The sequence below is a fragment of the Venturia canescens genome, chromosome 9, assembly GCF_019457755.1.
Source record: "Venturia canescens isolate UGA chromosome 9, ASM1945775v1, whole genome shotgun sequence".
In the NCBI taxonomy this organism is placed as follows: Eukaryota; Metazoa; Arthropoda; class Insecta; order Hymenoptera; family Ichneumonidae; genus Venturia; species Venturia canescens.
In genome coordinates this window covers 21,539,815-21,565,411 of record NC_057429.1, presented here as the reverse complement: position 1 = coordinate 21,565,411, position 25,597 = coordinate 21,539,815, and the positions used below count along the sequence as shown (strand labels likewise).

At 41.0% G+C, this 25,597-nt stretch overlaps 2 protein-coding genes across 6 annotated transcripts in view; one reads left to right on the top strand and one right to left on the bottom strand.

Annotated features, from left to right (window-relative positions):
- LOC122415785 (GTP-binding protein Di-Ras2-like) overlaps positions 1 to 21,215 on the top strand; it is a 27,154-nt gene extending 5,939 nt beyond the window's left edge. For 2 of the 4 annotated variants that reach the window (XM_043428241.1, XM_043428240.1), the window contains 5 exons: positions 14,923 to 14,931; positions 15,176 to 15,457; positions 15,576 to 15,721; positions 15,868 to 16,133; positions 16,243 to 21,215. In XM_043428241.1, coding sequence (XP_043284176.1) covers positions 15,271 to 15,457; positions 15,576 to 15,721; positions 15,868 to 16,133; positions 16,243 to 16,450 — 807 coding nt within the window. In that variant the 5' untranslated portion in view covers positions 14,923 to 14,931; positions 15,176 to 15,270 and the 3' untranslated portion in view covers positions 16,451 to 21,215. Of the gene's footprint in view, positions 1 to 14,922; positions 15,458 to 15,575; positions 15,722 to 15,867; positions 16,134 to 16,242 lie in introns of all 4 variants that reach the window. The other 2 variants (XM_043428237.1, XM_043428239.1) reach the window with 1 other exon arrangement.
- Bulli (regulator of MON1-CCZ1 complex protein bulli) lies at positions 21,167 to 25,597 on the bottom strand. Of its 2 annotated transcripts, none has more exons than XM_043428226.1 (11): positions 25,485 to 25,597; positions 24,314 to 24,612; positions 23,923 to 24,228; positions 23,420 to 23,594; positions 23,180 to 23,339; positions 22,972 to 23,077; positions 22,749 to 22,905; positions 22,382 to 22,668; positions 22,097 to 22,272; positions 21,743 to 22,018; positions 21,167 to 21,641 (listed from the first exon to the last, which is right to left on the bottom strand). In XM_043428226.1, the coding sequence occupies exons 2-11, from the start codon at positions 24,437 to 24,439 to the stop codon at positions 21,353 to 21,355; spliced, it is 2,058 nt and encodes a 685-aa protein (XP_043284161.1). In that variant the 5' UTR covers positions 24,440 to 24,612; positions 25,485 to 25,597; the 3' UTR covers positions 21,167 to 21,352. The 2 variants fall into 2 exon arrangements, with proteins under 2 accessions (XP_043284161.1, XP_043284162.1); XM_043428227.1 differs by having other exon boundaries at positions 22,097 to 22,254.

Below are 25,597 nucleotides of genomic sequence, written 5' to 3'. Positions count from 1 at the left end.
TTTTTCGATAACTCGTCTATGCGCGAGCTGGGAATAATTTTTTATTAACGCATCCCCCTATCCGTACCCGAAAGATTATTTGCTTTTATCTGTATAAATAAGCACGTCGTCGCGATTATTACATCGCGCGTTAATATTTTAGTTTAGATTGTTGAAATTAATTTGTCAATCTACTGAGATTGAAGGAACACGATAGACTCAAATGCTTATTATTGTACGCGGTGAGCAGCGTACAAAAGTCATGGGTGAGAATTGTTGCAAAATTTAAACAACGCGAGCGCATATGACCGACCATGCACTTTCCTTATGGTCGGACGAGGAACGGATACACTCCAATAATCGCGGTTTGTCGTATGTTTTGTTTTTTTTTTCTTCTTTTTTCTTTTTCAAAATTCATAACTCAACACCGCAAATCGACGACAATTAATCAGAATCGTTGTGAGAGAATTTTCTTTAACGAGACCCTTTGGAAAGTAATATAGCGGTTGTTGCATAGCGATTCAACTCGATGCATGTCTATAATATGAGAGGTACTATACATTTTCCTCGAACGTTTCGCGCTCGCTTCTCACTTCGACATGGAAAGTTCATTTGGCACTGGATTATTTGTTCGCGCCCTGCGGGTATTTTAAGCGATTTCTCATAATAATGCGCATACCGTCGCGTACAGCGAGATCACACTGGGCTCGCTTTTGTGCCGGACGCTCGCGTGGCTCTCGTATATATACCAATATCGATGCGTTCGCGAACGTATTTACTATATTATTTGTTATCGGCCTCAACATTACGACCGAACAAAGATTGATCCCGGAAACTGGTGCCACTTTATAACTGGCTGCTGCTGCGCGACGTTTTTTCATATTTCATCGCGCCGAATGAATGCGTGAGCATGCAGCAGCGTCGTGTTCAAATCATGAATTTGATTTGATGGATCCGATCGTATATATACGCATATCCCACGTGTCAATGCGGTGATTTTGCATTTCCAGGGGGGGGCCGAATCGAAATAATAAAATAACAGAGCGCGCCAACATAGAGGGGCGGACTGCTCGAGAACGCTCGTGAGAATATCGAAATATCGACAAATAAATGTCAAAGCCCATGGATCTGGATCTGCCCTTTCCAGTACTATATGTAAAAATACTTACCGCGGCGCAGGGGAAATATATAAAAGCATGCTTGCGCAAAAGTATTGCTATATTATAATCGTAAGTTTATTATTGTACGCACGCATATATACAATAAGTTGTAAATGAAAACGTAAACGTATACGAGCAGCATGAAGACGGTATAATACAGTGTGTATATATATACGTGGGTTCGTACATACAGCGCGAGCGTTCATAGGGCGCGTGGGAGAGGCTGCCTCCGGTCGTCGTTGTCGTCGTGGAGCTTGCACGAGCCGATGCAAAGATATTTGAAACGGGGTCACGAGTTCTCTCGATGAGAGTCTGCTCTCGTCCGCCTTGGCGCGTTTTCTTCAGTTTGCGATTTTTCCTTGTGAGACTACTATACCCGCAAAAGCCCGGCATGCGAATTATTTTATTGCGATCGAATAAACCACATAACGATAACTATATATAGGGTAGTATGGGGCAAAATGGACAAAATGGTCTTTCAACTATTTTTGAGTCCCAAAATTGATGCCCAGTCCTTGTTTCCCAAATTTCGTAAAAAAAAAATATTTCGGGGCAAAACGGCCCCTCAGAGGCATAAAAATCGATAAATCGACATTTTTCAAAATGTAGCAGTTTAGCAGACAGAAAAAAAAGTTCACCAAGGCAGCCAAATCCTCGTCTTCTGAAGACGTTTCTTGCATTTTTTGTGTAGGGTTTTATATTGGTCGTCCTCCGAAGATCGGATTTACTGTGTAACATGCAAAAAATGGGCACAAACCTTGTGTACAGATGTTGAAGACGAAGATGTCAGCTATATGAGTGCGATTTTTGTAAAAAAAATTAATGAAAAACCGTTTTTCCTTATTCGTACTTTGATTACTATTGTGTTTTCTAAAAATAAGCCAAAAAAGCGAATGGATAGTGAGAAAGTATAGTTTGGGATCTATTTTGCTCTGAAACTTGAATTTTTTGGGGATGTCACTGTAGAATTCAACAATTTACCATGATTTATGGTCAGGGCATGATTTGGAACCGAAAAAAAATTTTATGTTCTTTATGAAATTTCAGTTTCGGGAAAGTCCGTTTTGCCCCATATTATATGATATATAAGTATATATATATATATATATATATATGGGAGACCGGGGCAAAACGGGGGATACCCGAAAAATGAGAGAAATTTTTTTGTCTTTTTTTTTTTCAATTCATTTTATACTTGTCCGAAAAGAACATGAAACATATTTTTTCCAAAATATTCGTTTTTTTTTTCAAATTCTCTTTTTTTTTACATCACTTCCAAAGTGAAAACATTTTTGCACAAATATACAAAAAATATTTGTACTTTTGTATAGAACAACATAAATAAGAGAAGACAAAAAGAAAAATTCCATAAAAATAGTCACGAAGAAAAGTGGCAAGGGGAAAATACCTTGTTCAACAGCCAACGCCATATCTGAATTCAACCGATAAGCATTTACTCTGCGTTCCAAAGTAGTTTTCGGCACTCCATAAAAAATGGAGGCAGCTTTGTATCCTAGTCGCCCGTTAATAACGCATTTTATTGCGTTTGCCATTGCAATTTTGTCCCATTTACAGCGATTCGATTTTCTTTTATAGTGACGCGCCACCAAGGAGCGCCACGAATAGCGCTTACAGCGCTAATAGTAGTGCGTTCAAGTTAGCGTTGTGAGCACTGAGCGCGCGCTCGAAGTGCGTTCGACGTACGCTAGAGCGTTGTAAGTTGTAAGGACTTAGGTTTGAGCGCTGTAACGCTTATATAGCGGTAAATCGGAAGCACTCAGTTACGGAGGTTGTAAAATCCATCCAAGGTACATTGAATTAACCCTAGAACGCATGACTGGGGTGTGAGCACACCCCACGCAAACTTCAAACTACGCTCCTGTCCCAACAAGCGACATTATCGAATGATTATCGACGGATTTTTTTATATATAAATTCAATTGAAATTAGTTTTATCGTACATCATTCTTTTCGTTATAAAAAAACGAAGAAAATGGTGTAGGATAAAGTCAGTTTAGCATCGTAGGACCGGATTTATAAGCAGAAAAAGAGTGGGGTGCGTTCAAACCCCGGTCATGAGGTTGAGGGTATGAAAAAAAGCACACGAGGTGTAGGGTTAAAATCATAGTGAAAAAAAAATTTCACGAGTTTTTGAGGGGTACCTCGTTTTGCCTCGGAGTAAAAAATAGACAGAGCTTCCCAAACTTCTGAAAAGTTAAATATTCCCTTGGGTATCCCGTTTTGCCCCGGTCTCCCCTACTTATAATGAGGTACCTTGATTCTATGAGCATCTTTAATGTGAGAAGAGAAGTGAGCGGCAGCTTTAATATAGTAATAAATAAAAATAGGATTGTCGCGATTCAGCGAAAAGATTGGGTTTGAGACGCGCGTATGGAAGTATATATAGGAGCTGCGAGAGGCGTCGACTGAGATTTCATTGGGCGATCGAGTGAATGACTGCGCGCAGAAACCCGAGTTTATCCCGTATCTCCTGCGGCGGTAGGTATATTGATACTTTCATCCCGCATTAATAGTTCGGTAACTCCGTCAAGAGCATAATTTACCTATCATAATAATAATAACAATGTCATAATGATTCGTTGTTATAACGACCTTCGTTTGAACCGAATAAGTTGCGAAAACAGCGCGAATCGAGTCGTCGGAGCATCGTCGTCGTCGACGAGCGGATCGTCCTGGCGAAATTTGAGATGATTCCGCGGATCCTTTTATAATGATGTACCCATGCGGTGCATGCCTTTGAACGAAAATATATTTGTAATACGTCCGAGATATTGTATTTTGTATACTCGGCGTTGAGCCGCTACCGAATCTCTTGATAATCACGATGCGAGCGTGTATCAAGATATTCAGTCGTATATATAGCGTTTCTCGGAGAAAAATACATTGCAATACATACAATAGTGCGGCCATACATTCCACTTGATTTTCCAGTTGTGCGGGAGGATTTTTGTTTAGTTCCGCGTTTATCCTTGATTCGCCGCCTTGATTCAAGGAGGAACAGGTAGAGTCCACCATTTCTATGTCCGTGTCCGTGCGTCCGCGTACGCGCGCCCGTCTGTGCGCGTATCAGAACGGTAAGGAAAATAAGCACATCGTCGTCGGTGTGTCGGTGTCACCCGCGCGAGCAGCGGCAAAAGAGGGATAACAGAGCGTGATCTCAAAGGAGCAGCAAAATTTATGAGCGGAGTTGATTCCCCGTATATAACGCATGAACCGGTTTGCTCTCGGCAGGAGAATCAATCGCCGCTCATTGGAACGAAAGAGCCATTTTAGTGATATCTAAAATAGGCAAAGGTAAAAGCAGCCGGAAGCGGATGAGAGGTGTGGAGAACTTGTCGGATTCCTTATATAGCCGCGGCACATGATTCGAGGCACATGATGCTGCATCTTGATTGAACAAATAACGAGTGTGCCCAGCAGCAGCAGCAGCAGCAGCGATTTCGTTTACGCGAAAACGATGAGTATAATAATCGCGATAATAATACATACAATAGATGCAGAGTTATGCGGGACGCAAATATACACGTTCCGCGCGCAGTATATCGCAATCATATAGCCGAGCTGGACATGCGAGAATCGATCGTTATAAAAATTTTCCCAGCACCGCGTGGAATTTTATCTTGAAATTCGAACATTGAACGGAATAGTCCAAAGGGAAAAAAATTGATGTACCATACGATTTTCGGTTTGGGAGAAGCTATATAATATATATTAGGTGTTTTTGTATACGAGAGGAATGTCAGGAACGCGCGTCCAGGAAATCATGTATTCGCGAGAAGCATACGAACAACAGATTCGGATCTCTATATCGTTAATGCGCGCGCGCGCGCGCGCACCGCGTTGGTATATTACACGTCGCGTCCATTATCCGCAAAAGTATACAAGGAAGCTTATCGCCTCAAGAATTGTGGAAATTGAGCTGTTCGAAATGGCGCGCGAAGCCTCGATTCACACGCGTATCGCGATGATGTCTCGTTACAATTTCTGATTGGATAGTTGGAGACTCGTCGTCCCAACTGTCTCGGCAAAATCGGTGTACACTCGCGATATTAAAAATTCAAGGAAGCCGGATATATATATAGGTACTCGCGCGCACGAGAATCACACTGTCGCATTCGTATAATATCTATACATTTAATTATATTTGAATTTGTATACGAATATTTATATGAATATTCATTAAAATAAAAATTGCCGATTCGGCATTCTATTTTCTAACGATTATCCGAGATCACTGCACATTGGATGATGAATACACCTATATTATCTGAAGGGGGCATACGCGCGCCAAATGTGAAGGACGAATTGATTTTGGGACACGAAAGTTGTTGAAACACGATTCGTGAACGGATATCGGATCGATTGATCCGCAGCTCTGTCTTTGTTTTACCCATCGTCGCTCCTCGCGCTTGGAACGTGAAAAATGTGAGCGATCATTTCAAAATATATTCAGCGGGTATAACAAAAAATTATTAACACCGCTCATCGCGATTTAGGAAGATAAATTAAAAACATGCATAGCACATTATACGGTAGCTCGGAAAACTCGAATCGCGCGCGCATACCTCCGAGTGACAAGCTATTATAGCTCGTAAACATTTTTTTTCCGTTTCAAATCATCGCTCAATCGGCAAGCTCGCGGGCAAGCCACATAAAGGGACAGAGCCACTGTGGTGGCTAAAGGTTGCGATAATTTTCATTATATATACGCTTTTTTTGTTACCACTACTTTTTCTGCAATTGTTCGTTCTAGAATGCGAAAAGATCCGTTCGTCCGAGCAGCAGGTGTGAGGTAGAATAATACAATTTCCACATTGTTCGCGACACGTACGCTGTGGCGGGTAATGCGGTGTACGGCGGTATAGTGCCGCGCTACCCCGCTTTCTTCCTTGATGCGTATATTATACAATACAAAAACGCGGAGACGCAAACGTTGCACAACCGATACGGGACGGCGGGTCTAGCGTTTCGCGCATCATAAACGATACGACAAAGCCCTGCTCTGTATTGGATTGTATTAGGTATTTGGCACAAAGTACGATTATACGCGCTTCGCGATCCCCATAAATGGATCGTATCTTTCATTATTTTATATATAGGGGAGTATGGGGCAAAGTGGCCCACTTAAGGAATTTAACGAGTTTTGTCGGGTAGCACATGGTCATTTACTTATTTTTATGTCCCCAAACTGATTCCACCTCATTATTACTCGAATTTTGAAAAAAAAAAAATTTTGGGGCAAAGTGGCCACCCCCTCAAATATATGCGATGAAAATCGATAATTGTCACTTCTGGTTAAATAGACGTTGGAATTGACTGTTCTCGCATGGAACATTGAAGGATGCGATAAAACGAAAAGAAACGAGGCATAGTACGAACCCTCCTTCGACAGGATGAAAAAAAAATTAGTCAGAATACTTCGATAAATTTTGCCAAATTTTTTTTCATGCCGAAAATGAATATCCAGCCCACTTTATCAGATAATAAATGATCTTTCGACTATTGTTGAGTCTTAAAACTCTTTGTTCATCCTCTTTTTCCTCATTTGGTGGAGAAAATTTTTTGGGGCAAAGTGGCCACCCTCTCAAATGCGGTGAAAATCGATAATTGTCACTTCTGGTTAAATAGACGTTGTAAACATTGAAGGCCGCGATAAACCGAAAAGAAACGAGGCATAGTAGGTACCCTCCTTCGATGGGATGAAAAAAGAATTAGTCGGAATACTTGGATAAATTTTGCCATTACCAGTGGCAAAAGCCCGTTTTTATCGGGGGCAAATCGTGGGAAAACCGCCATTATCACGAGTCTGTCGTATCGCGCAAATCTAGTGAGTAAGAAAAAAGAGATCATGAAAAAAGAAAAATTCTTGTCTGCGGCGGACGTTGCGTGTATTTTCTGCGATCAACTTCATTCGCATTCCTCCAAAGATTGAATTCGCTGCGAAACATGCCTAAAATGGGCGCACACCTTGTGTGCAGGTGTTGATGAAGATCAAGTCCATTATAAGTACGATTTTTGTCAATTAAAATAAAATAGACATTTATCAGTAATTCGCAAAATGATTCTCATCCTCTGCCTCAAATAGCTATCAATTTCTCAAAAAACATAGAATTCTCACTGATTCTGTGCCCCGCCAGAAATCGGAATTGCGTGAGTGGCCACTTTGCCCCAGAATTCAAAAATGCCCCAAAAAAGTGGGTGGCCACTTTGCCCCATGTTCCCCTACATATTGTATGCTCGCTCTATATCGAACTGGCATTAATGAAAAACCATCGCCCCCGCGGCCAATACTTATATTTAGTCATTTTGACCAACGTAGTACGAATCGCCCCAACAATTTTATATTCAACCATTCATTCTAATCACTGCTGCGACCGTCGTTTCATATATATCATTTTTATTATTCTTAACCCCCATTTATATTAATGCGCAATTATCAATTCATAATATACTCTCGTCCGCACTCTAATTCCGTTTATCGCTTATACCGCACTCGTTTCTTATTCGATCCCTTCCTGATGTCGTAGCGGCGGCGGCGACGGCGGGGGGCGGCGGTCTATAGCTCTTTCAATTTTTATCTATATATATAGTATAAGTATCATCACGACAAGTCCGTCGTATTTTCGAGAGAAATTTTGAAACGCGCTGATGAACAGATTTACAGTCGAACGATTTCAATTCGAAGAGATGAACGATGACGAGCGACGCCGGCGAGGCGGTACAGAGAACAGGGAATAATACGAGCGAACATTTACAATACACTCGCTCTGTGTATATTACGGGTATATTGTGAAACGCGCATCTGTAACTATATATATATATATATATATATATATATATATCTATTTGTTTGTTAGGTTACATACAATACATGCAAATTGAGAGCATAAGGGTTGTATACGGGGGATCGAGAGTTTGAGAATATTGAGACTATTTTTTTTGTGCCTATATATATAATTACGGAAAGACTGCGACCCGTGGAAAAATGACTAACAGGCCCAACGTCAGGACAATATTGCGCCAACGCTGCTCGATGTCAGCCGACAGTTGGCATTGGTACTGGGCAATACCTGCTCTAAGACTGGAGTGGTAGCAGACCCGGTCCAACAATATTTCCACCGACTATTCAGTCAGTACTGATCGGAACTCTGGCTTTATACTGGCAGAGTATTGGCCGAGTAGGGACCTAATCAATGCCGATAATGGGTGAACATATTGAATCGGGTCTTTCTTATTATATTGGCTGAGTATACTAAAAAAAAGGATGGAAAAAATATTATGTTATCGATTGCAAAATTGTTATTCACTGCCCGTGTGTAATGGTCATTACAACTTAGTATACCTCTGAAATCATTTTAATCGAAGAAAAATTACTACCTGCATGGGGGATTCGAAACCGTTATACCAACCTACCTGCATGTATACATCTTTCTACGTATACGCACGCTACCCGCTAGACTACCATGCACACGACATTGTTAGATGCCGCAATTCAAAAACGCATAACATAAATTGTGACTTGGCTCTTTTAGCCTTGAAACTTGTTACTTCAGACTTTTTCGGGTCGCTGATGACGACGAATCCGATATCAAATTTTCAAAATTCAAAATGGCGGATGATTTTTGAAAAATAAGCCCAAATGACCTTAAATTTGTTTTTGCGGGTTTTGGGACCCAATATCAGATTTTCAAAATTCAAATCGACAGATCCGATATGACGGACAAAAATTAGATAAGTTTACTTGCACTACAGAAAATTACCACTTAAACTTTTACGGGGACATTATTATTCACAAATCTGATATGAATGGTTTTTTCATACGAAAAAAAAAAAAAAAATGGATCAGTGTTCTGTAACCTCTCCGTGGTTCAAAAATCCTAATAAAGTAATTATTTTTATGAGCATATAGATCCACTTTCTTCGTTTTTTGTCCTCCATCTAACATTTAATCGCAACATAATGATAATTCATGCACTTCAAGAGAATACAATTGGGGTGGGGATCAAATGGTAGAATGACTAAAATTTTGAACAGCTAAAATTTCGAGTTTATAAACTTTGAATGATAATATGGAGACAGGTAGATTTGACTGGAGCTTTGAATGCCGATAATAAATAAAACAGAAACTTCAAGGTTCGAAGCACGTTTACATCGAAAATAGAATGTAACAATCGCCCATTGAACGATGACTAAAATATCGATTTTTCGAAAATTCGACTATTACTCTGCTTTCGATTCATAAATTACTACAGTCAGCGATACTGTGAAAATTCACAATTTTTAAAATATAATAACGAAAGACCAAATATTACTGAGGTTGAAATACTGAACCACTAAAAAGTCGAACAGTCAAAATAGCGAAACGTTAGAAAGTCGATCGATCAAAATAATAAAGAAATAAATGTAGTGGAGCTCCAAATACACGCGTCTCACTCAATCACTTACTCAGATCGGTCATCTCCAATTTTAAACATCGCCATTTTGACTTTCGCCTTTTCGAGCTATCGCTATTCTTCATATCTAAATTTTATAGGCTCGAAAAATTCACTTTCGATTTTTTGCTACTCTATATTCAGATCTGTCTGTAAAACAATTACTCTCCATTTTGAATTCGAAAATATGAACTTTTGACATTCGGATGGTCTGTTAAAATTGCATTTGAAATGAAAACTATTGAAATATATATTTTCGGGTAAATACGAATTCAAATAAGGAATTTTTGTTTAAACACGCAATCTGCTGAATAGTCGATCGGGAATAAGAATTTCGAATTACTTATTTTTCTTCTAACTGATATCACAACTTTTAAAATTTCGAAATATCGACTGTTCTACAATTCAATTATTCGACATATTGAACCCCACCCTACAATTGTATCCTGTTGAAGTCAACTCTGATACTGTACGCGAATATCGACAGCTCTTTAAGGGCCATTATAGGATTATTACGAGAAGAGAGGCGATAGTGGCAAGATATGTTGGTTACATTCGGCTGACATCGAGAAGCGTTGGCGCAATATTGTCCTGACGTTGGGCCTGTTAGTCATTTTTTCACGGGATGTCGGTATAGCGGAATTTATATTGGCCCAACATACTTTTTAAAGCTGGGCCAAGATCGGAGGAGCTTTGGGTGCCAATGTCCGGTTACCCAATTCTGTGCCATTTATCGGCCATATTGACGACTCTGACAATATTTTCACGGAGGAAGATAAGAAGGAGGGGAAAAAAAAAATACATCATTTTCATTCGACAAGCAGGTGCTGCATGGTTATAGGAGCAGGCAACGAACTAAAAGATGGCGCCGCGCACCGTGCAACTAATCTCGTGACAGACACACGATCGTATTTGTAACGATCGATAGCAATACCTATATTATATATATATATTATACTCGCATCAATTGCGACGACGATGACCAATAACGAGAGTACAGCGGGGATGACAATAACGAGGCTATAGAGATTGTCGGAGCTTGCGCGATTAATCACCGCATACATAATACGGAATAAGAAGAAAAAAACGCACGCTGATTCTGTGACAGAGAGAGAGAGAGAGAGAGAGAGAGAGAGAGAAGAATATATACGCGAGCTTCTCATCGACTCCTCGTCTGAACATACGATGACCTTTTCTACTGAATTGAAGAGGCGATAGTGCGAGAAAGCTTCGCCGCGCTCGTATACATACACCGCCGTATACCCGCTGCGCCGCCGATCGTTCGATGTGTGTATAAACACATATGTATTTCTCGCTCAACCGGAGACCGATCGACCGATGAACCGTGAAAACATGAAAGTACCTTTCTCGGGATACGACACAACACGTATACATCACCCGACACGTATATTAGGCTCGATGAATTCGTTCCCCCCCTCCCAATCGCGCCTTCGCGCGGCATTATACGGCTATATATGAATTCTTTTTTTTTTTTTTCAAAGCTAACATTTTCCTTAGCCGCGCAATGGCATCCGAATTTGACGTTTCAAGGTTCGAGGTTCGAGTTATTTTTGTAATGAATCAAAAATAATGACGGGGCGATTTGTGCATGTAACATCGAGCTTCGAGAACAATATTGTTTTCGGTCTTGAGAATATTGAATAAAAAAACGGCGTTAAAGATATATACCGCGTGAAGTTTGAAGGGTCGATATATAGTATAGCTATATAGTCGCGCGCATTGTTTCTTCGTAACAAGAACCGTGCACCGGTCAACAGTTTCTCGATTCGCTATACACTCGCGCATTATTCATTATATACACTTGCTCGATAATTAAGAGTGCGATCATATTTGAATATTTAATTTTTAATTTTGCTTTTCGTGACGCAATGACAAGAACGATGTACAAGTTGCTGGGACCGAGAGATTCCTATATATATACTGCTTATTTACGGAGTAAGACGCGCGTATATCGTTGTACCAGCATATTGTTTATTCGCGGCAATGTTTATCCGTGTGTGATTCGTCTCTCTTTCAAGGGGCCCGTTAACGGGTCGAGATAATAATAAAATAGGTCTAAACGCGAAGTAATAATGATGAGTCGCGATGCGTGAATAATTTTTGTTTGTTTGCAATATTCGAAAAGTACGCTTTGTCAAGCGTAAACGTGACAATTAATCAAGTTCTCTCACCCGAGCGATAAGATACTCTAAAATGCGTTCCATCTTGCGCGATCCTAATTAGTTTCGATAACTCGATTGTCGCGTTCCGCAATAATGATGAATGTTACCAGTCGCCGGTAAACGAAGAGTTCCATGGCGCAACTGTTGCACGTTTATTTTCAGCAAGTGCCAATTTTCCTATCCTATACTGCGACCAGCACCGCCGCCACTCTTGTCTATTACTCCCACGGTCATGTACGAGAAAACAATCCGCTGCTGCTGCTACTGCAGTGCAACGACGCGTACTACTAGTTGGAATCATCCAATTACTAGTACAGATTACGTGGAGCCTGAAGGGGTGCGGCTAACCGCAACGAATCTTGTACCTGGTCGCGCTTAAATATTGCCGAAGGATACCGAGCATCCACGAATCACGACGGATCAACTTTTTAATGATCGCGCGAACCTGCTCCCGCGAATGTTTATTAACGATCACACACTCGTTTATAATCCCAAACTCCAGCCCGGTGACAACTTTATTAAGTATAAAAAATCCATCTGTATGTGCGGTTGTGGGTAGTCATCCAGTAAATTAGGATGATTCTTTTTCATTTTATGCGAGGGGGGCTCCGCGCTTATGGCTCAATCTTTTTATCATTTTCCTGATATTCATTGTCCGCACTTAATTTCGATGTACCTAAATGCGTCTCGCGTGTTTCTTTTTCCTCTGCCCGATGATTTTTTCACAAGAGACGAGACGCCAGTCTGCCACATGATTTTTCGGACATATGCGAGTGATTGAAAGATCATCTCCGTAAACCTATAGCCTATACAATTAAACTAGCTCAGTTGCTATACGCAAGAGGCGGCTCCGAGTTAATTTATTTTTACTATGGTACTTTCTTCCGTTGAGACAAACTCCTGTGTAACAAGGTTTTTATGAGACTAGAGTGAGGCGGCGTGTGACTTGAATTATAAGCGGAGCCGGTGTGCGTAAAACGAGGATTATAACGTAATCAGCGGGAGGCCGGCGCCGCCAGCATTGGACAGTGAAAACTACATCTACCTCCTGCGTTGAATATACAACTATATCGATATCCTATACTGAATGCTGTAGCAACAAATTAAATTAAATCGGTAAAAAAAATTATTTAATAAAAATATTAGGTATATAATGATTCAACGAATTGTGGAATACAATGTGACATTTTGAAGTAATTGGAAAAACGACGCGCTGTACGGAGCAGTGTATTCTGCCTTGTACAAGCAGAATTCATTTTCCCCCCGAGAGGTTTTTGCCAATTAGCGAAAGCAGATTCTCTGCTCCCGCATCAACGACCAATAACCGACAGCTAATTAGCACGAACCGGTCTCTCATCCTCTTGCTCTTGTCTCGGAAATCGATCAAGACAAAACTTGGTCTCGCATCTATGTATGTATGAGGTATTACAGTCCAAGTGTGTAAACCCGTGAACCCGATCCACAACACGATATTTATAGCGTCTGGGGTTCTTAATATGTTTTTGTAATACAATTAACGATAACATTATATGTAATTATTAAGTCGGATTTGTTCGCATAGTTAGCGAACAAACTCTACGATAAAAAAAAAAAAATAAAAAAAAAAAACTAGCGACACGTGGTACATATTTATGCAAATCATGGAAATCAATGATTGCAAAACTTTTCATTGAAGAAAGAAAACGTCAAATAAATGCAGAAGTTATCCAGCACGTCGAATTCAATTTTTTGCTTCACGCGCGCACGCAACCTGCGATAAAACCTATTTCACTCGAATATGGTAGGTATATATTATGTTGTTAATCGTAAGATCGTCGAAAATCCTTCAGATTTTTGAAACTCGACGACGTTTTTTTTCTCTTTTTTTTTTTGTGAAAAATGTTTTTTCTAAAATGTTTTTTCTGTTTGGAACATTCTAAAAATATGATGAGGGTGCTTTTTAGACTCTTGGGCTGGAATATCTCTCGTATACATATATATGGTGGAGACATATTCATTGAAAAATAAAATGAAGGGAGAAACGCGCGTTAAAGATTGCGAGAATTGCGCGAGAAGGCATAGGCTCGATATATGGCGGGGAGGCCCGGGCGGCGAGTAATCGCCACCCATGCAGCAGCAGCAGCAGTTTTCTGAACCACCTTTTGGCGACCCTCTTCGTTCGCAAGTGTATGAAAGTCGCGTAGCCTGTTCCTCAATGTTGTTATTATATCACCAACCGAATATAGGAGCGAATCTTCTCCAGCAGCAGCGAAAGAAATCAAAATCTTTGAGGTATAAAATAAACATTGGAGTAATGCACAAGTACTACAATAGGGTATTACTTATGTTAGTGAAAGAAGGGACGGAAGAGTACGCAGTTGCTGGTGCATGAATAATTATTCGCTCTATATTAATATAAATGTTAATAATATAGCTGATGCGGTGAGGCGAAAATTGATTGGCGAATGGTGGGGTATTATTTATCAATAAAACGAGCCACGACACTCAATTATTTTGACGAAGGGCTAAGTTGAGAACGCGCTCTTTTTGTGTACCACGAGGGAATTAAGCGGGGGCGGAGGGTCTAACGAGACCGACTATTGCGGGCGGTTGCTATAATACGAGATCGAATCTGGCACCAAAGTTTTGGGTGCAAGCATTGTGAGTCGCGCGAGATGTACGTTGGTTGGATATGTATCAATAATAACTGAACAGTCAGCGGAAATGCGTGTGCCGGGAATGCGCGGGGCAAAACGGACTTTTTCAAAATCTCTTAAATATTGTAAAATTCCAAATTTTGTTTTCACGCAGGGATGAGATTTTATCTGAAAACAGCGTTCACGAAATTCGAAAAAAATAATTTTTCAAGTTTTTGATGCGTCTATAAGAGAGGCTGTGTTCGAGAAACTAGAACCGGCAATAATAAATTGTCAGACTTGTACATATATAGTTCACACAGCAATTATATACCCCGGCACGGTCAACCCAAAGTTCAATAAAATTTCATCCGTTTTGGTGTGAAAAATAAAATTTCCGACTCAAACATGCACGCGCGGTTATCGATAAAGCTAGCTCAAGTCCTCGAGTGTCCATTTTGCCCCGCATAATATATTCCCCTATACTACGCGCAGTGAAATTTTATTGAATTTTTTTTATATTCTGTTTCAGGGAACGTGGGTAAGGAGATTTCCTGCTCCCGAGTCGAGGATATATGGAGGGGACGAACGTTTTGTGAAAAAAAAAAAAAAAAAAAAAAAAATTATATATATACCACGTGTCTTTCGAGCAGTATCGTTGATGCACAACAACGGTTGCGCCTTTCAGACAGAGCGAAACAATTTTTTTCTTTCTATTTTTTATTCTATTTATATTAGAATTTCAATTATTTTCATCAGTTTCCGTCCAACAAATTCATTTGTAGCGTCGTGCGGCGGCGTGAGTCGAGGCGAAAGAGGAGAAGCGAGGGGAGAAAATGAAATCGGTTGTATAATTTGGGGGTGAGCGATAGGCACCGGAATGACGGACTACGAAAGAATTCGATTGGTCGTTTTGGGAGGCGCTGGTGTTGGAAAAAGCGCGATTATAAGGCGTCTTCTTGGGCAGGGATTTACCGAACGATATAGGCCAACGGTAGAGGATCTCTATTCAAGAGAATGCGTCCTTGGAACGTTGACACTGAAAGTCGATCTTCTGGATACCGCCGGTAAGATATTTCGCTTGAATAATATAAAATAAACTCTCACTATTGCACCGCAAATATTGTTTTGCCTCGCTCTAAATCCATGTCTCGCTTTGGCTATTTGCGGCACGCGGGGCAAAAGGTGACCTACAGTTTCCAGCGATGAGAAGACTAAGCATAGCGACGGCGCACGCCTTTTTGATGGTTTATGCGACCACGTCATTGGCGAGCTTCGAATGCGTCAAGAGGTGCTTCGAGGAAGTCAGAGAGCAACGACCTGATTTTCAGGTAATCGTTCTCTCAGCGACTCGGGGTTCGAGGCGCCAAGGCGCTCGCACGGCGGCGTGTGTGTTTCTCGATATTAAAAATATAGAACTGATGTAAGTATGATATGATAATATGGGTAACGAGAGAAACATCCTTGTTACACGCAGGAAGTGCCGATAGTCGTGGCCGGGAACAAACTTGATCTTGCTACGGCGAAACGACAAGTTCCGATAGAAGACGTTAGCGAATGGTTGTTCTGTGAATTGCCGAAAATTCGTGGTAAAGTAATGGAATGCTCGGCGAAGGATGATCACAACATCAAAGAATTATTCCGATGTTTCGTAACGTTGTCGAGAATCGTGCCAAAAAATTCGGGCAGCGAGACCGACGAATCGGGACTGAGAAGACGTTGTTCGGCTTACGGTTCGCGCCGGTAAATAATCCTCAATTTCCGCGCGCATATATATATATATATATATATTATCTAACCTATTCCATAAAAATAATTATGCTGATCCGTGCATCGTCGTGTGTCCATATAGGTCTGGCAGCCCCGGTGGTAGAACCGGGAGCACGAGTCCGGGATCTCCCGGCCAACAGCAGGTTATGGCAGCCCAGGGTTCGAGCGTAGTAACCGTTGCCGAAGAAGTCAAGAGCAAACCTCGGAGTCGTAGTCTGATAAGACGAGCGTCGCGAAAAACGAAGCAACAGATACGCGACTCACACGCGGACGACTGTAACATTTCTTAAATTCAAAAGCTGCTGCGTCGCTACTTTGTAATACTGCTATATACTGCGCTACGAAGACAATGACGGATCGGTGATAGAGTCGAAAATATCGGAGAAGCTGGAACGAATGAAAAAAAAAAAACGACGCAATAACATATAAAAAGAGCGTGTGGAAAACGTGGGGAAGTAACACGAGGCGATGTTCCTGACGTAACATACAAGATGTGAGAGAGAGAAAATTTTCTTATAGTCGTCGAGCCCTCGGAGACAAAAACACTGAGGTGCGAGAGAGAAAATAAATAATGTTATTGAGAGAAGTAGGAGAGCATCGACGCGGGCGGATGAACAGAAAAGAAACGGGCAAACGAATTTTTAGCCGGTGCGCTTAAAATTTCAAGAGTACAACATGCGAAAGAAGATATAGTATCTATTTTATGTAAAAGAAAAAAAAAACAAACAAACAAAACGACAACATTTTTTTACAAAGTGATTGGTTTTTTACCCGATGCTAATTCTTCGCGCAGCTTGTTTGCGAATGAAATTGTTTGAACAACGGTGGAGGAGAAGGAATGAATGAGGGGAAGGCGGGTTTTGCTCGCCGCTGCTTAATGAAAAATCCGGAACGATGTGAAGGAAAAAATGAGGGCTAAGGGGAAAAGAAGTCGGGAAAAACAAGAGCGTCTCTCGGAGAGTGAAGAAGCGAAAATGAAGTAGGATGAAAAAACGTTTAGGCACGGCAGATTCCGAACTCGATCCATTTAGCCGGGGTAATAAACTTTTCGTAAATCCCACAGGTCAGTTGACGTCAGTTGACGGGTGGATAAAACGAGAGTAATCGATTAACGCTCGAATGGAGGATTCACGCATCGAAGCGACTCGAGAAAACAGAAACTTGACGTATTGCGACGACTGCAAAGTAGTTTGGATTTACGCGTATCGATATATATATGTATACATTTGTGGTATGGAAATTTAATCTTTTCCATTGAATAATCCGATGTTGAAAATTTTTCAAACAATTTCGACGGTTACGAGATTTGTTGTCCATCATCGTGTAACATCGTGTTCGTTGAAATTCATATGGCGGATAATGTTCGAATTTGATCGGATAGACGATGTCCGGTGTTTGCATGTTAGGTTCGTTGCTATACGGGGATCATCGTTTACAGTGCATTTTTGTTCATGCGCGGTGCGGACGTTGCTCGCGGTAGAGGGCATCTATATTATCGAAATGTATGTCGTACGGGGGAGCGAACGATCCGAGCGTTAAAATAATATAATAATATATACGGGAATAATTTTAATCCAATAAGGGATCAATGATAGATAGTTAACGTTTCGTACGCAATAGCCTTCTCTCCCGATATCGATGCACCAAAAAAGGGATTGACGTAGAAAAGAAAAAAATTTCTCATACGAAAATCGAGGAGAGGAGGGGTCCTTTTTTTTCAACCGATGCGGCGGGCGGCTGGCGCTCCTTCACAGCTATATCGAGCCACAGATGTGCGGACTCTGTTCATAAGAGTCGCATAACGCGCCGTGATTAATAGCTTGACTATATTATATAATAACTGAATGTATACGAATTAAGAATTTTAATCAAAAACATTGGTATCTTTGATATAAATATTATTGTTATTTCATATTTCTAATATCTTATACGCGCGCGAGGTAAAATAATGAGTCTGAGGATTCGTCATCGCCGCGATGAGGTAATAATTTATCAAAATTTATATCGATATATCGCGATTTACGAATTGAGAATGGTGTAGTATATACGCAAGGATTAGAAAAAATATGTTCGCGTGCGTGCGCGCGTGCGTGCGTGCGTACATACATACGAGTGGGAGAGCGGAAAAAGTATACGAGATTGAGGGTGAGCGAGCGCGATGGTACAATATACAGATGCGGAAATATCCGCGCAATTGAGTTATTCGTGTTATTTTTCAAGACACGGTAGAATTGAAAACGTCCACGGGATAGCCGACTATTCTAACGTAGAAAGCGTTTACCGCGAGATTATGAATTCGAGACGACGATTTATATGATATTTTTTCAAAAAACATTTTCACGTCGAGACAAAGGAGACGCGATGTTGCGTATCTACTATATTTGTAATTAAATGATTTCAAACAGGGCCGCGAGGCGTCCTGCGTAAAAGGTTCAGCCTAAGAAACGTACGGTTTGATTATACGACGGATAAGGGAATATGGGGCAAAACGGGCCGTTCAAAATCTGTTGCTCAAAATTAGCTTAAATTGGTGAATTTTGAGGAAAAATGGACACGCCGGAGGGGGGCAAAATGCACACACGTAAGGGTCAAATTTTATAAAATTCATAAATTTTTTCTTTTATCGTTGAATTGTATGATGAAATGCACACAAAATTCAAGTTTAAGAGCGAAGAAGAGATTTAAAAAAAATTTTTTTCGACAAAAATCGGACTCATAGCTGATATCGTCTTCATCAACATGCATGCACCTGTATACAATGTGCATGTGGGCCCATTTTTTGCATTTTACACAGCTGATCCACTCTTCGGAGGAAAGCGAATACAATTGTTCGCAAAAAATGCAAGAAACGTCTTCCAAAGATGAGGAGGATTTGCTTGCTGTCTTCGCGAGCTTCTTTCGTCTGCTCGCGCTAAACTGGCGGAGCGATAGTAGCGCGATACGACGGGCTTGTAAGAATGGGCATTTCGCCCACGGTTCGCCCGCTGAGCACGGGGTTTCGTCGACAATATATTGGCTGCATGGCGCACGTCGACAAGTATTTAAACGTCTGTATATTCCGAAAAATGTCGGTTTTTCGATTTTTATGCCTTCGAGATTCGAGAGGCTCGGTCCGTTTTGCCCCAAAAAATTGTTTTTACGAAATTCGTAAAACTAGGAACGGAAATAAATTGTGGGACTCGAATATAGCTCGCACAGCAATTATGCCCCAGCACGATCGACCCGAAGCTAATTTTTTGCATTACCCAAAAGCACGAACCAAATTCGACTCTCAAAATTTGGCTCATTTTTTCTTCTCCCGTGCCAAGGAATGGGGGCCTAGACATTACATTCGGAAGCAGTAGCTTAAAACGTCTGTGCTTCGAGAAATGTGGATTTTTTCGATTTTTATGCCTCCGAGAAGAGGCTTGGCCCGTTTTGTTTTCGAAAATTTTTTTTTCACGAAATTCAGGAAAAACTAGGGCTCAAACATGGTTGAAAGACCATTTTGCCCTATATTTTCCTACATTTTAAATGAACACGGTGAAAAAGTGAATATTCCAAGATTCGAGTGAGATATTATTAACGGGCATGCATCCAGCACAACGGCGCATGGTCTTTTAATAATTTCATACAATTTTGAAAGTTGAAATCGCGAAAAATCGACCCCGCTCGGTCCTCCGACTTTTTACATGTAGGAGGGAGAAAAATACGGGGAATGAGAGATCACGCTTCTGGGTGAAATCTTTGTGTATCAGGCACGAAACAAACTTTGGGTCCACTCTGTCAACGAGTGTAAAATGAAAAAAAAAAAAAAAAAAAAAAAAAAATGTTTCATCCGAATTTACCAGTTTCGAAATTGATTTTATTATCCTCATTTCCTGGGGAACTTGTTGTTATTGAAACAAGAATTTGTTAGGGGAAAAATAATAATATATGCAGCAGTTTCTCATATGGTGGTAAAAAATATAAATATATTTTATATAACCACGAAAAATTCGCGTATATATGGTCCAATTATGCGAATAAGACATCAACTCTATACCTCTCTAACTTTTATTATTTTTGCCAACTATACTCGAATTTAAAAATGCCTCGGCTTTGCCCGTGACTTTAGCGAGATGAGATCCAAGTTCATCAAAGGCGTGTACAATAACGTGATTAGAGTTCGAAATTTCGAAATTTGGCGAGTGTTAATTTTGGCTCATGTGCATACAGGTAATAACCGTTGACTCGAAAAGAAGAGTTAAAAAAAAAAAAAAATCGTCCTTAGTAAATTCCAAATTAATTCGATCGATCGTTCTTGTTGTTCTCTCTGTACGGCAAGTACCTACAGCAAGTAAAAAATAATAATATCGAGAAATCGAGAAAAGAGATAAGCAGCTACGAATGTAAATGGGATAATGAAGAAGAGAGGAACCGAACGAAATAGCGCGAATCGAAGAAGCAAGTGCGCGGTCGAAGCGCTTAATGAATCAGTCTCTCGTGGGCGAACGCCGATTTTTCATCAATTTCCGAAGAGAAAAAAAAATGTTTAATGAAATGAAACGTTCGAATACAGTCTAACCAGTCATAACGAAATCGTGTAGTCATAACTAGTGAAATTATACTAATAATATTGATACAACAGGCTGGAATGCAATTTACAATATCAACGAGTATGTGATACAAAAATGTGTTATAATATTATGTCCGACGGAGCTACAACAAACAGGGTATATATATATATTATATATATTATATATATATATATATCCACACGACGAGATGATTCAGAATATGCAACAGAGATCGATTTGATACTTTAATCTGTAGGATTAAGCACGAATGCACGTATCGATTCGATTTTCAGACTTGATATTTGAATAAAACATAGGGGCAAGAGGGAGAAGAGAGCACCGCTCGAAAGTTCTTTCCGTTATTGAATAGGAGAAACAAAATTGTACCGAAATCCAAGCGGTATATTTCGGGGTGTATTAGGAAAGGCGTTTCTCGTTGTTAAATGGGGGAAGAAAAAAAAAAAAACATTATCGAGAAAAAGATTTATCAATAAAGTATATATAATGAAAAATGAAATTGGTGTGCCTTTTTATTTGGTTGTCGTCGTATCGCTTGTTGGAGGAATCGAGTATTGCTCGTTGCTCTGGGGCTGATCCGATTCGAGTGTAGCGTCGTATACTTGAATGAATAAAAACTGGATTTTTTGCTAAATTTCAATCCTGCGCCGAGATAACGGAGGAAGAGCAGGAGAGATTGGAATTAGCGTCGGCGGTGGATTCGGAGGTATTCTCCTCATTACCGTGAAAGAGATAATCAAAGTGACGAACGTAGGACTGGCAATGCTCGCCCCGTGTGAAGGAAGTCGTGTTTCTCAGTCTGACGTTGCGTTGCTCGAAAAATTTGAAGACCGAGTGAAATTGAGTCGAGTCGTTGGAAGTTTTGGCCGCCTCGAGGAATTTTCGCGCAGATATCTGATCCGTCATTCCAACGCTACGGACGTATCTGTATAAAATTAATAACGAGCAATTATTGGCACCGCCGGTATTATTCGCAGCTGTAGAGCGCGGCGAGAGTATCAAAGCGCGCGTGCGCGCGAGGAATACCTGAGAGCAGGGAGTATGTGACCTTTGGAGAGCAATACTTCGATTATTTCCTCATGCGCGTTACCCAAACGCTTGAGCATGTCCAGAGCTAATTGATGAGCGGCTGGATAAAGATTCTCCAAGGAGAGCAAAAGACATGCGAGTGGTTTCGAGTCAGCGACCACGTGATACTGGAGCAATTGATGAAGCTGATAATACGCTTTTCTCTGAACGAGGGTCGTTATAACCAATTCGTGCAAATAATGTTGAACGGGAATACCATGCTCCGCAAGGGATCTGAAATTTTATCGTTACGGAGATGGTATCCTTATTCCAGCTCGAAAGATAATTCGAGTTCGCGAATCGTCGCATTACCTCATGTATTCGAGAAGAACCCAAACAATCATCTTCGGTTCGATCGTATCGCTCGGAAATTTGGACAGTATATGAGTGTACATGTCGCTCTGATCCAGCAACAATTTGTATGACAAATCGTCTGCGGCGTTTGGGCCGCTCAAGTTTTTCGTAATATTCTGCAAAGGCGTTCCCATCTGTAACGTACGAATGAGCGAGCAGGGAAAGGAAGAAAAGAGGAGAAAGAGGGAGAAGAAGGCAAGCGGAAACGCTTTTTGTTGGGCGTAACTGCTTCGATCCGCTTACCTGACTCTGAATTTCGTTTTCCAAGTGATTTCGATAGACCGCGTTTAATTTGTCGAATATCGATGGCATGTCCATGAGCCTCTTCGGGAGTTGAGAACCAACCAACGATCGCAACACACCAAGTAGAATTGCTTTGGCGTCATTTCGCAGCATCAAAAACTCTACCAAAAGAACTTTGTCCTGTATGAGGTTAAGCAGCGATTCTAGCCGCGGCTCGATATACCAGAGACATCCGAGTTTCGCGTCGATCACGATGTTGGGTTGAAAAACTACCCAATTTGGAGAATCTGATAAGTTGTCGCTCAGGCAAACATGCGAAAATTTTTATCACCGAGTAGTATGCGCGACTAGCGGAGCAAGAGGATACACAATTGACAAGGCTGAATTCGATCTGTTTCGGAAAAACTCGTTCCCGGTACTTTAAGGCTGTAAGGTTTGATAGGCTTTGGTACTGCTACGCTTGCATGATGCATCACCGTTCCATCGCTCACCCCCGGCAGCATTATATCAAACATCATCGACGTCTGTGATTAGAATTACTCGGATTATAAGTTTCACTTTCAAGCTGTCGTTGCTGCCGCTACCCTTACCTTTGAAGCTTGATGATGAACGATTATGAGATTGTCGAGAACATTAATCGCAAATCTTCCACTCATGTCGAGCTTGAGAACGTGACTCTTTTTTATCGTCAACATTCTGTAATGAATGAGCGTATACCAGCATGTGTTCCGATTTAGCAGTGAGCGAGTATAGCGTCAATTTGAGCGCTAAAAGGCTTCACGGATTCGAGATACGCACTTGTGTACGGTATAGACGCAGACAAAGGCCGTTCCCAGAGAGCGATTCACTCCCGGTTGATGACGCAATACGATTATACAAGGAGTTCCGTACAAAACAGCCAGGGCAACGTCTCTCTCGGAAACGGCTAATTTTCCTGGTTTAGCGGCTGTTGCTTCCACTGTAATATAAACAAATGACGCGACGATAATATTCTCTGTTTCAACAAAATCCAACGGACAGAGACTCTCGAATGCTTACTCTCGAATTTAGTAATTTTGTGAAGATTCCCGGGCGTTACGTGGAGCGCTTGCATCTGATTGCCCAGCGTTCCGGAGGACAACAAAACTATGCAGCTGCGCGGACAATACACGTACCAATTAACACCGAGACTGAGCGATTTAAGAGCTCTGACGTTTCGCTTTGTCGGATTAACCTGCAACAGGACGTTTCGTATCTCTCAAAAATTAAACAAAATTCAAAACATGTAATTCTATACGGGCGGGTGGAAACTCTAAACTCTATGAGATTGTACAAAGCAATATCTAATATAATTGATAATTGATAGACACGAGTCCTGATAAACTCGTATGGATTTTTCTTTGGTACCTGGAATTATGACTAGTCTAGGAACATTTGTATCTATTAGAGATGGATAGAGGTAAGTTGGGAAAAGGTTTTTCTAAGCCGAAATGCTGGATAGGGGAGCAGGAAAATAAAGCGTGTATGGGGCAAATAGGGATGCCCTTCCGTTATAATTATACCAGAAACAGTTCGACGCCGTGATCGGTGACAAGCAAAATTTCATTGCCGTGAGTCCAAACGAAGCCCTGAACTGTGGCATTTTTTCCTTTGCAGCACTGAGAATATTCGACGTTGTCCAGACCGGTCGAAGCCGAATAATTAACAAATTCCACCGACGTGTTGGTTCTTTGAATGGCAAGGATATTCATCGACGGCGAAAATTTAATGGAAATAACCGGGCCCTTGTCCTCCATGCGAAAGGTTATGTTTTGATCGGGTCCCTTTACCAAAACTCCCGTAACGCCTCCCGATCGTACCGCGAATACCTTTAGATTATCGATAAAAATTTTTCGTACTCCTCTTTTCAAATGCGGAAATGAGGATAATAATTTGAAAAAATGGATAACTCACTTGCTGTTTCGAATCATCGAAAAATACGTTTGTTAGGCTACTAACAGACTCAAAACGCACCGGGTCTTTCGACAATTCCAAATAATAGTCATCGTCAACTTTATCATCCGCTCCACCGCTATCCATTATTTTATTCGTTTTTTATTTTTATTTTCTTCCTATCTCCGTTTTTATCGATCTTATTGTTTCGATGGTTTTGGATGATACACACACGCACGCAGGCAAAACGCAAAGTTGTCTTGTTCTTCTTCTTGTCCTTTCATTGGCTATCTCCCCCACAAGAGAGGCATATGTGCCACCTAAAAAGAAATTGTGTTGTAAAAATAATAATACGCGCTAAACCACCAATGCAGCGGTGGCGCGCTCTCGCGGCTTCTGAGATAATATGTATCGCTGCGGCACCCGGCGGGCGTTGTCGCTGTGTGGTCGCTGTATATACCGCCGCTATACCGCGCACACATCGCAAAAGGACACGCACGCAATTAAATATGCGAGATCTTGCCTTTGTGCGCTGCGCATTTTGTGTATATATATATATATATACGAATTTATTTTTATCACGGATAATTATGAAAATTATAATAACTTGAAGAAACTTTTTTTCGTTATCTCAACGAGTCTCAGAGTAATTCGCGCAACAACCGCTACGAGGCTACAGTTTCTCGGTCAACGCTTCGTCAGGCTCTCGTCCAATATATATAACGTCCATCCCAGAACCGCCAGAACCCTTCCAACCACAAAGCGTCTGGGGTCGTAGGGGGGTACAAGTATATAGACACAGCCCCACTGATGAGTCTGCCACTGTACCCGAAACGAAACGCAATCCTAAACCATTCTTTTCACACCACAGCTGTGGCGAGTCCTGCATGACCACCGACTAATTTTTTTCGGAAGCGGAACAGAACTGCCTAGCCTAACGGAAGCGAAGATATAGCAGCCAAGCAACAAGCATCGCTTTATAGATGCTCGTTGTGTGGCGCGCTCTCGGTAAAAGTCGGATATTCACAATGTCCGAGACTGATCGACCACCGATGAGAATTTTCTCATTTCGAATTTGAAATCTATATATGTGTGTGCACATATAGATTTCAAATAAATAATTGATGAAAGTGTGTTCGCGTGGACGTATTCAAGCGCGATAACGAGTGTGGAGAAAAAAAATTATACATACGCAAAACAAAAGGTTTGTGTCCAAAGGCGTCGAAAATAAGTCAAAGCGAGAGGAGCAGCAGGAGATATACATAGAATAAAAAAATAAACTTGTCCCGAGACTCTACCGCCGAG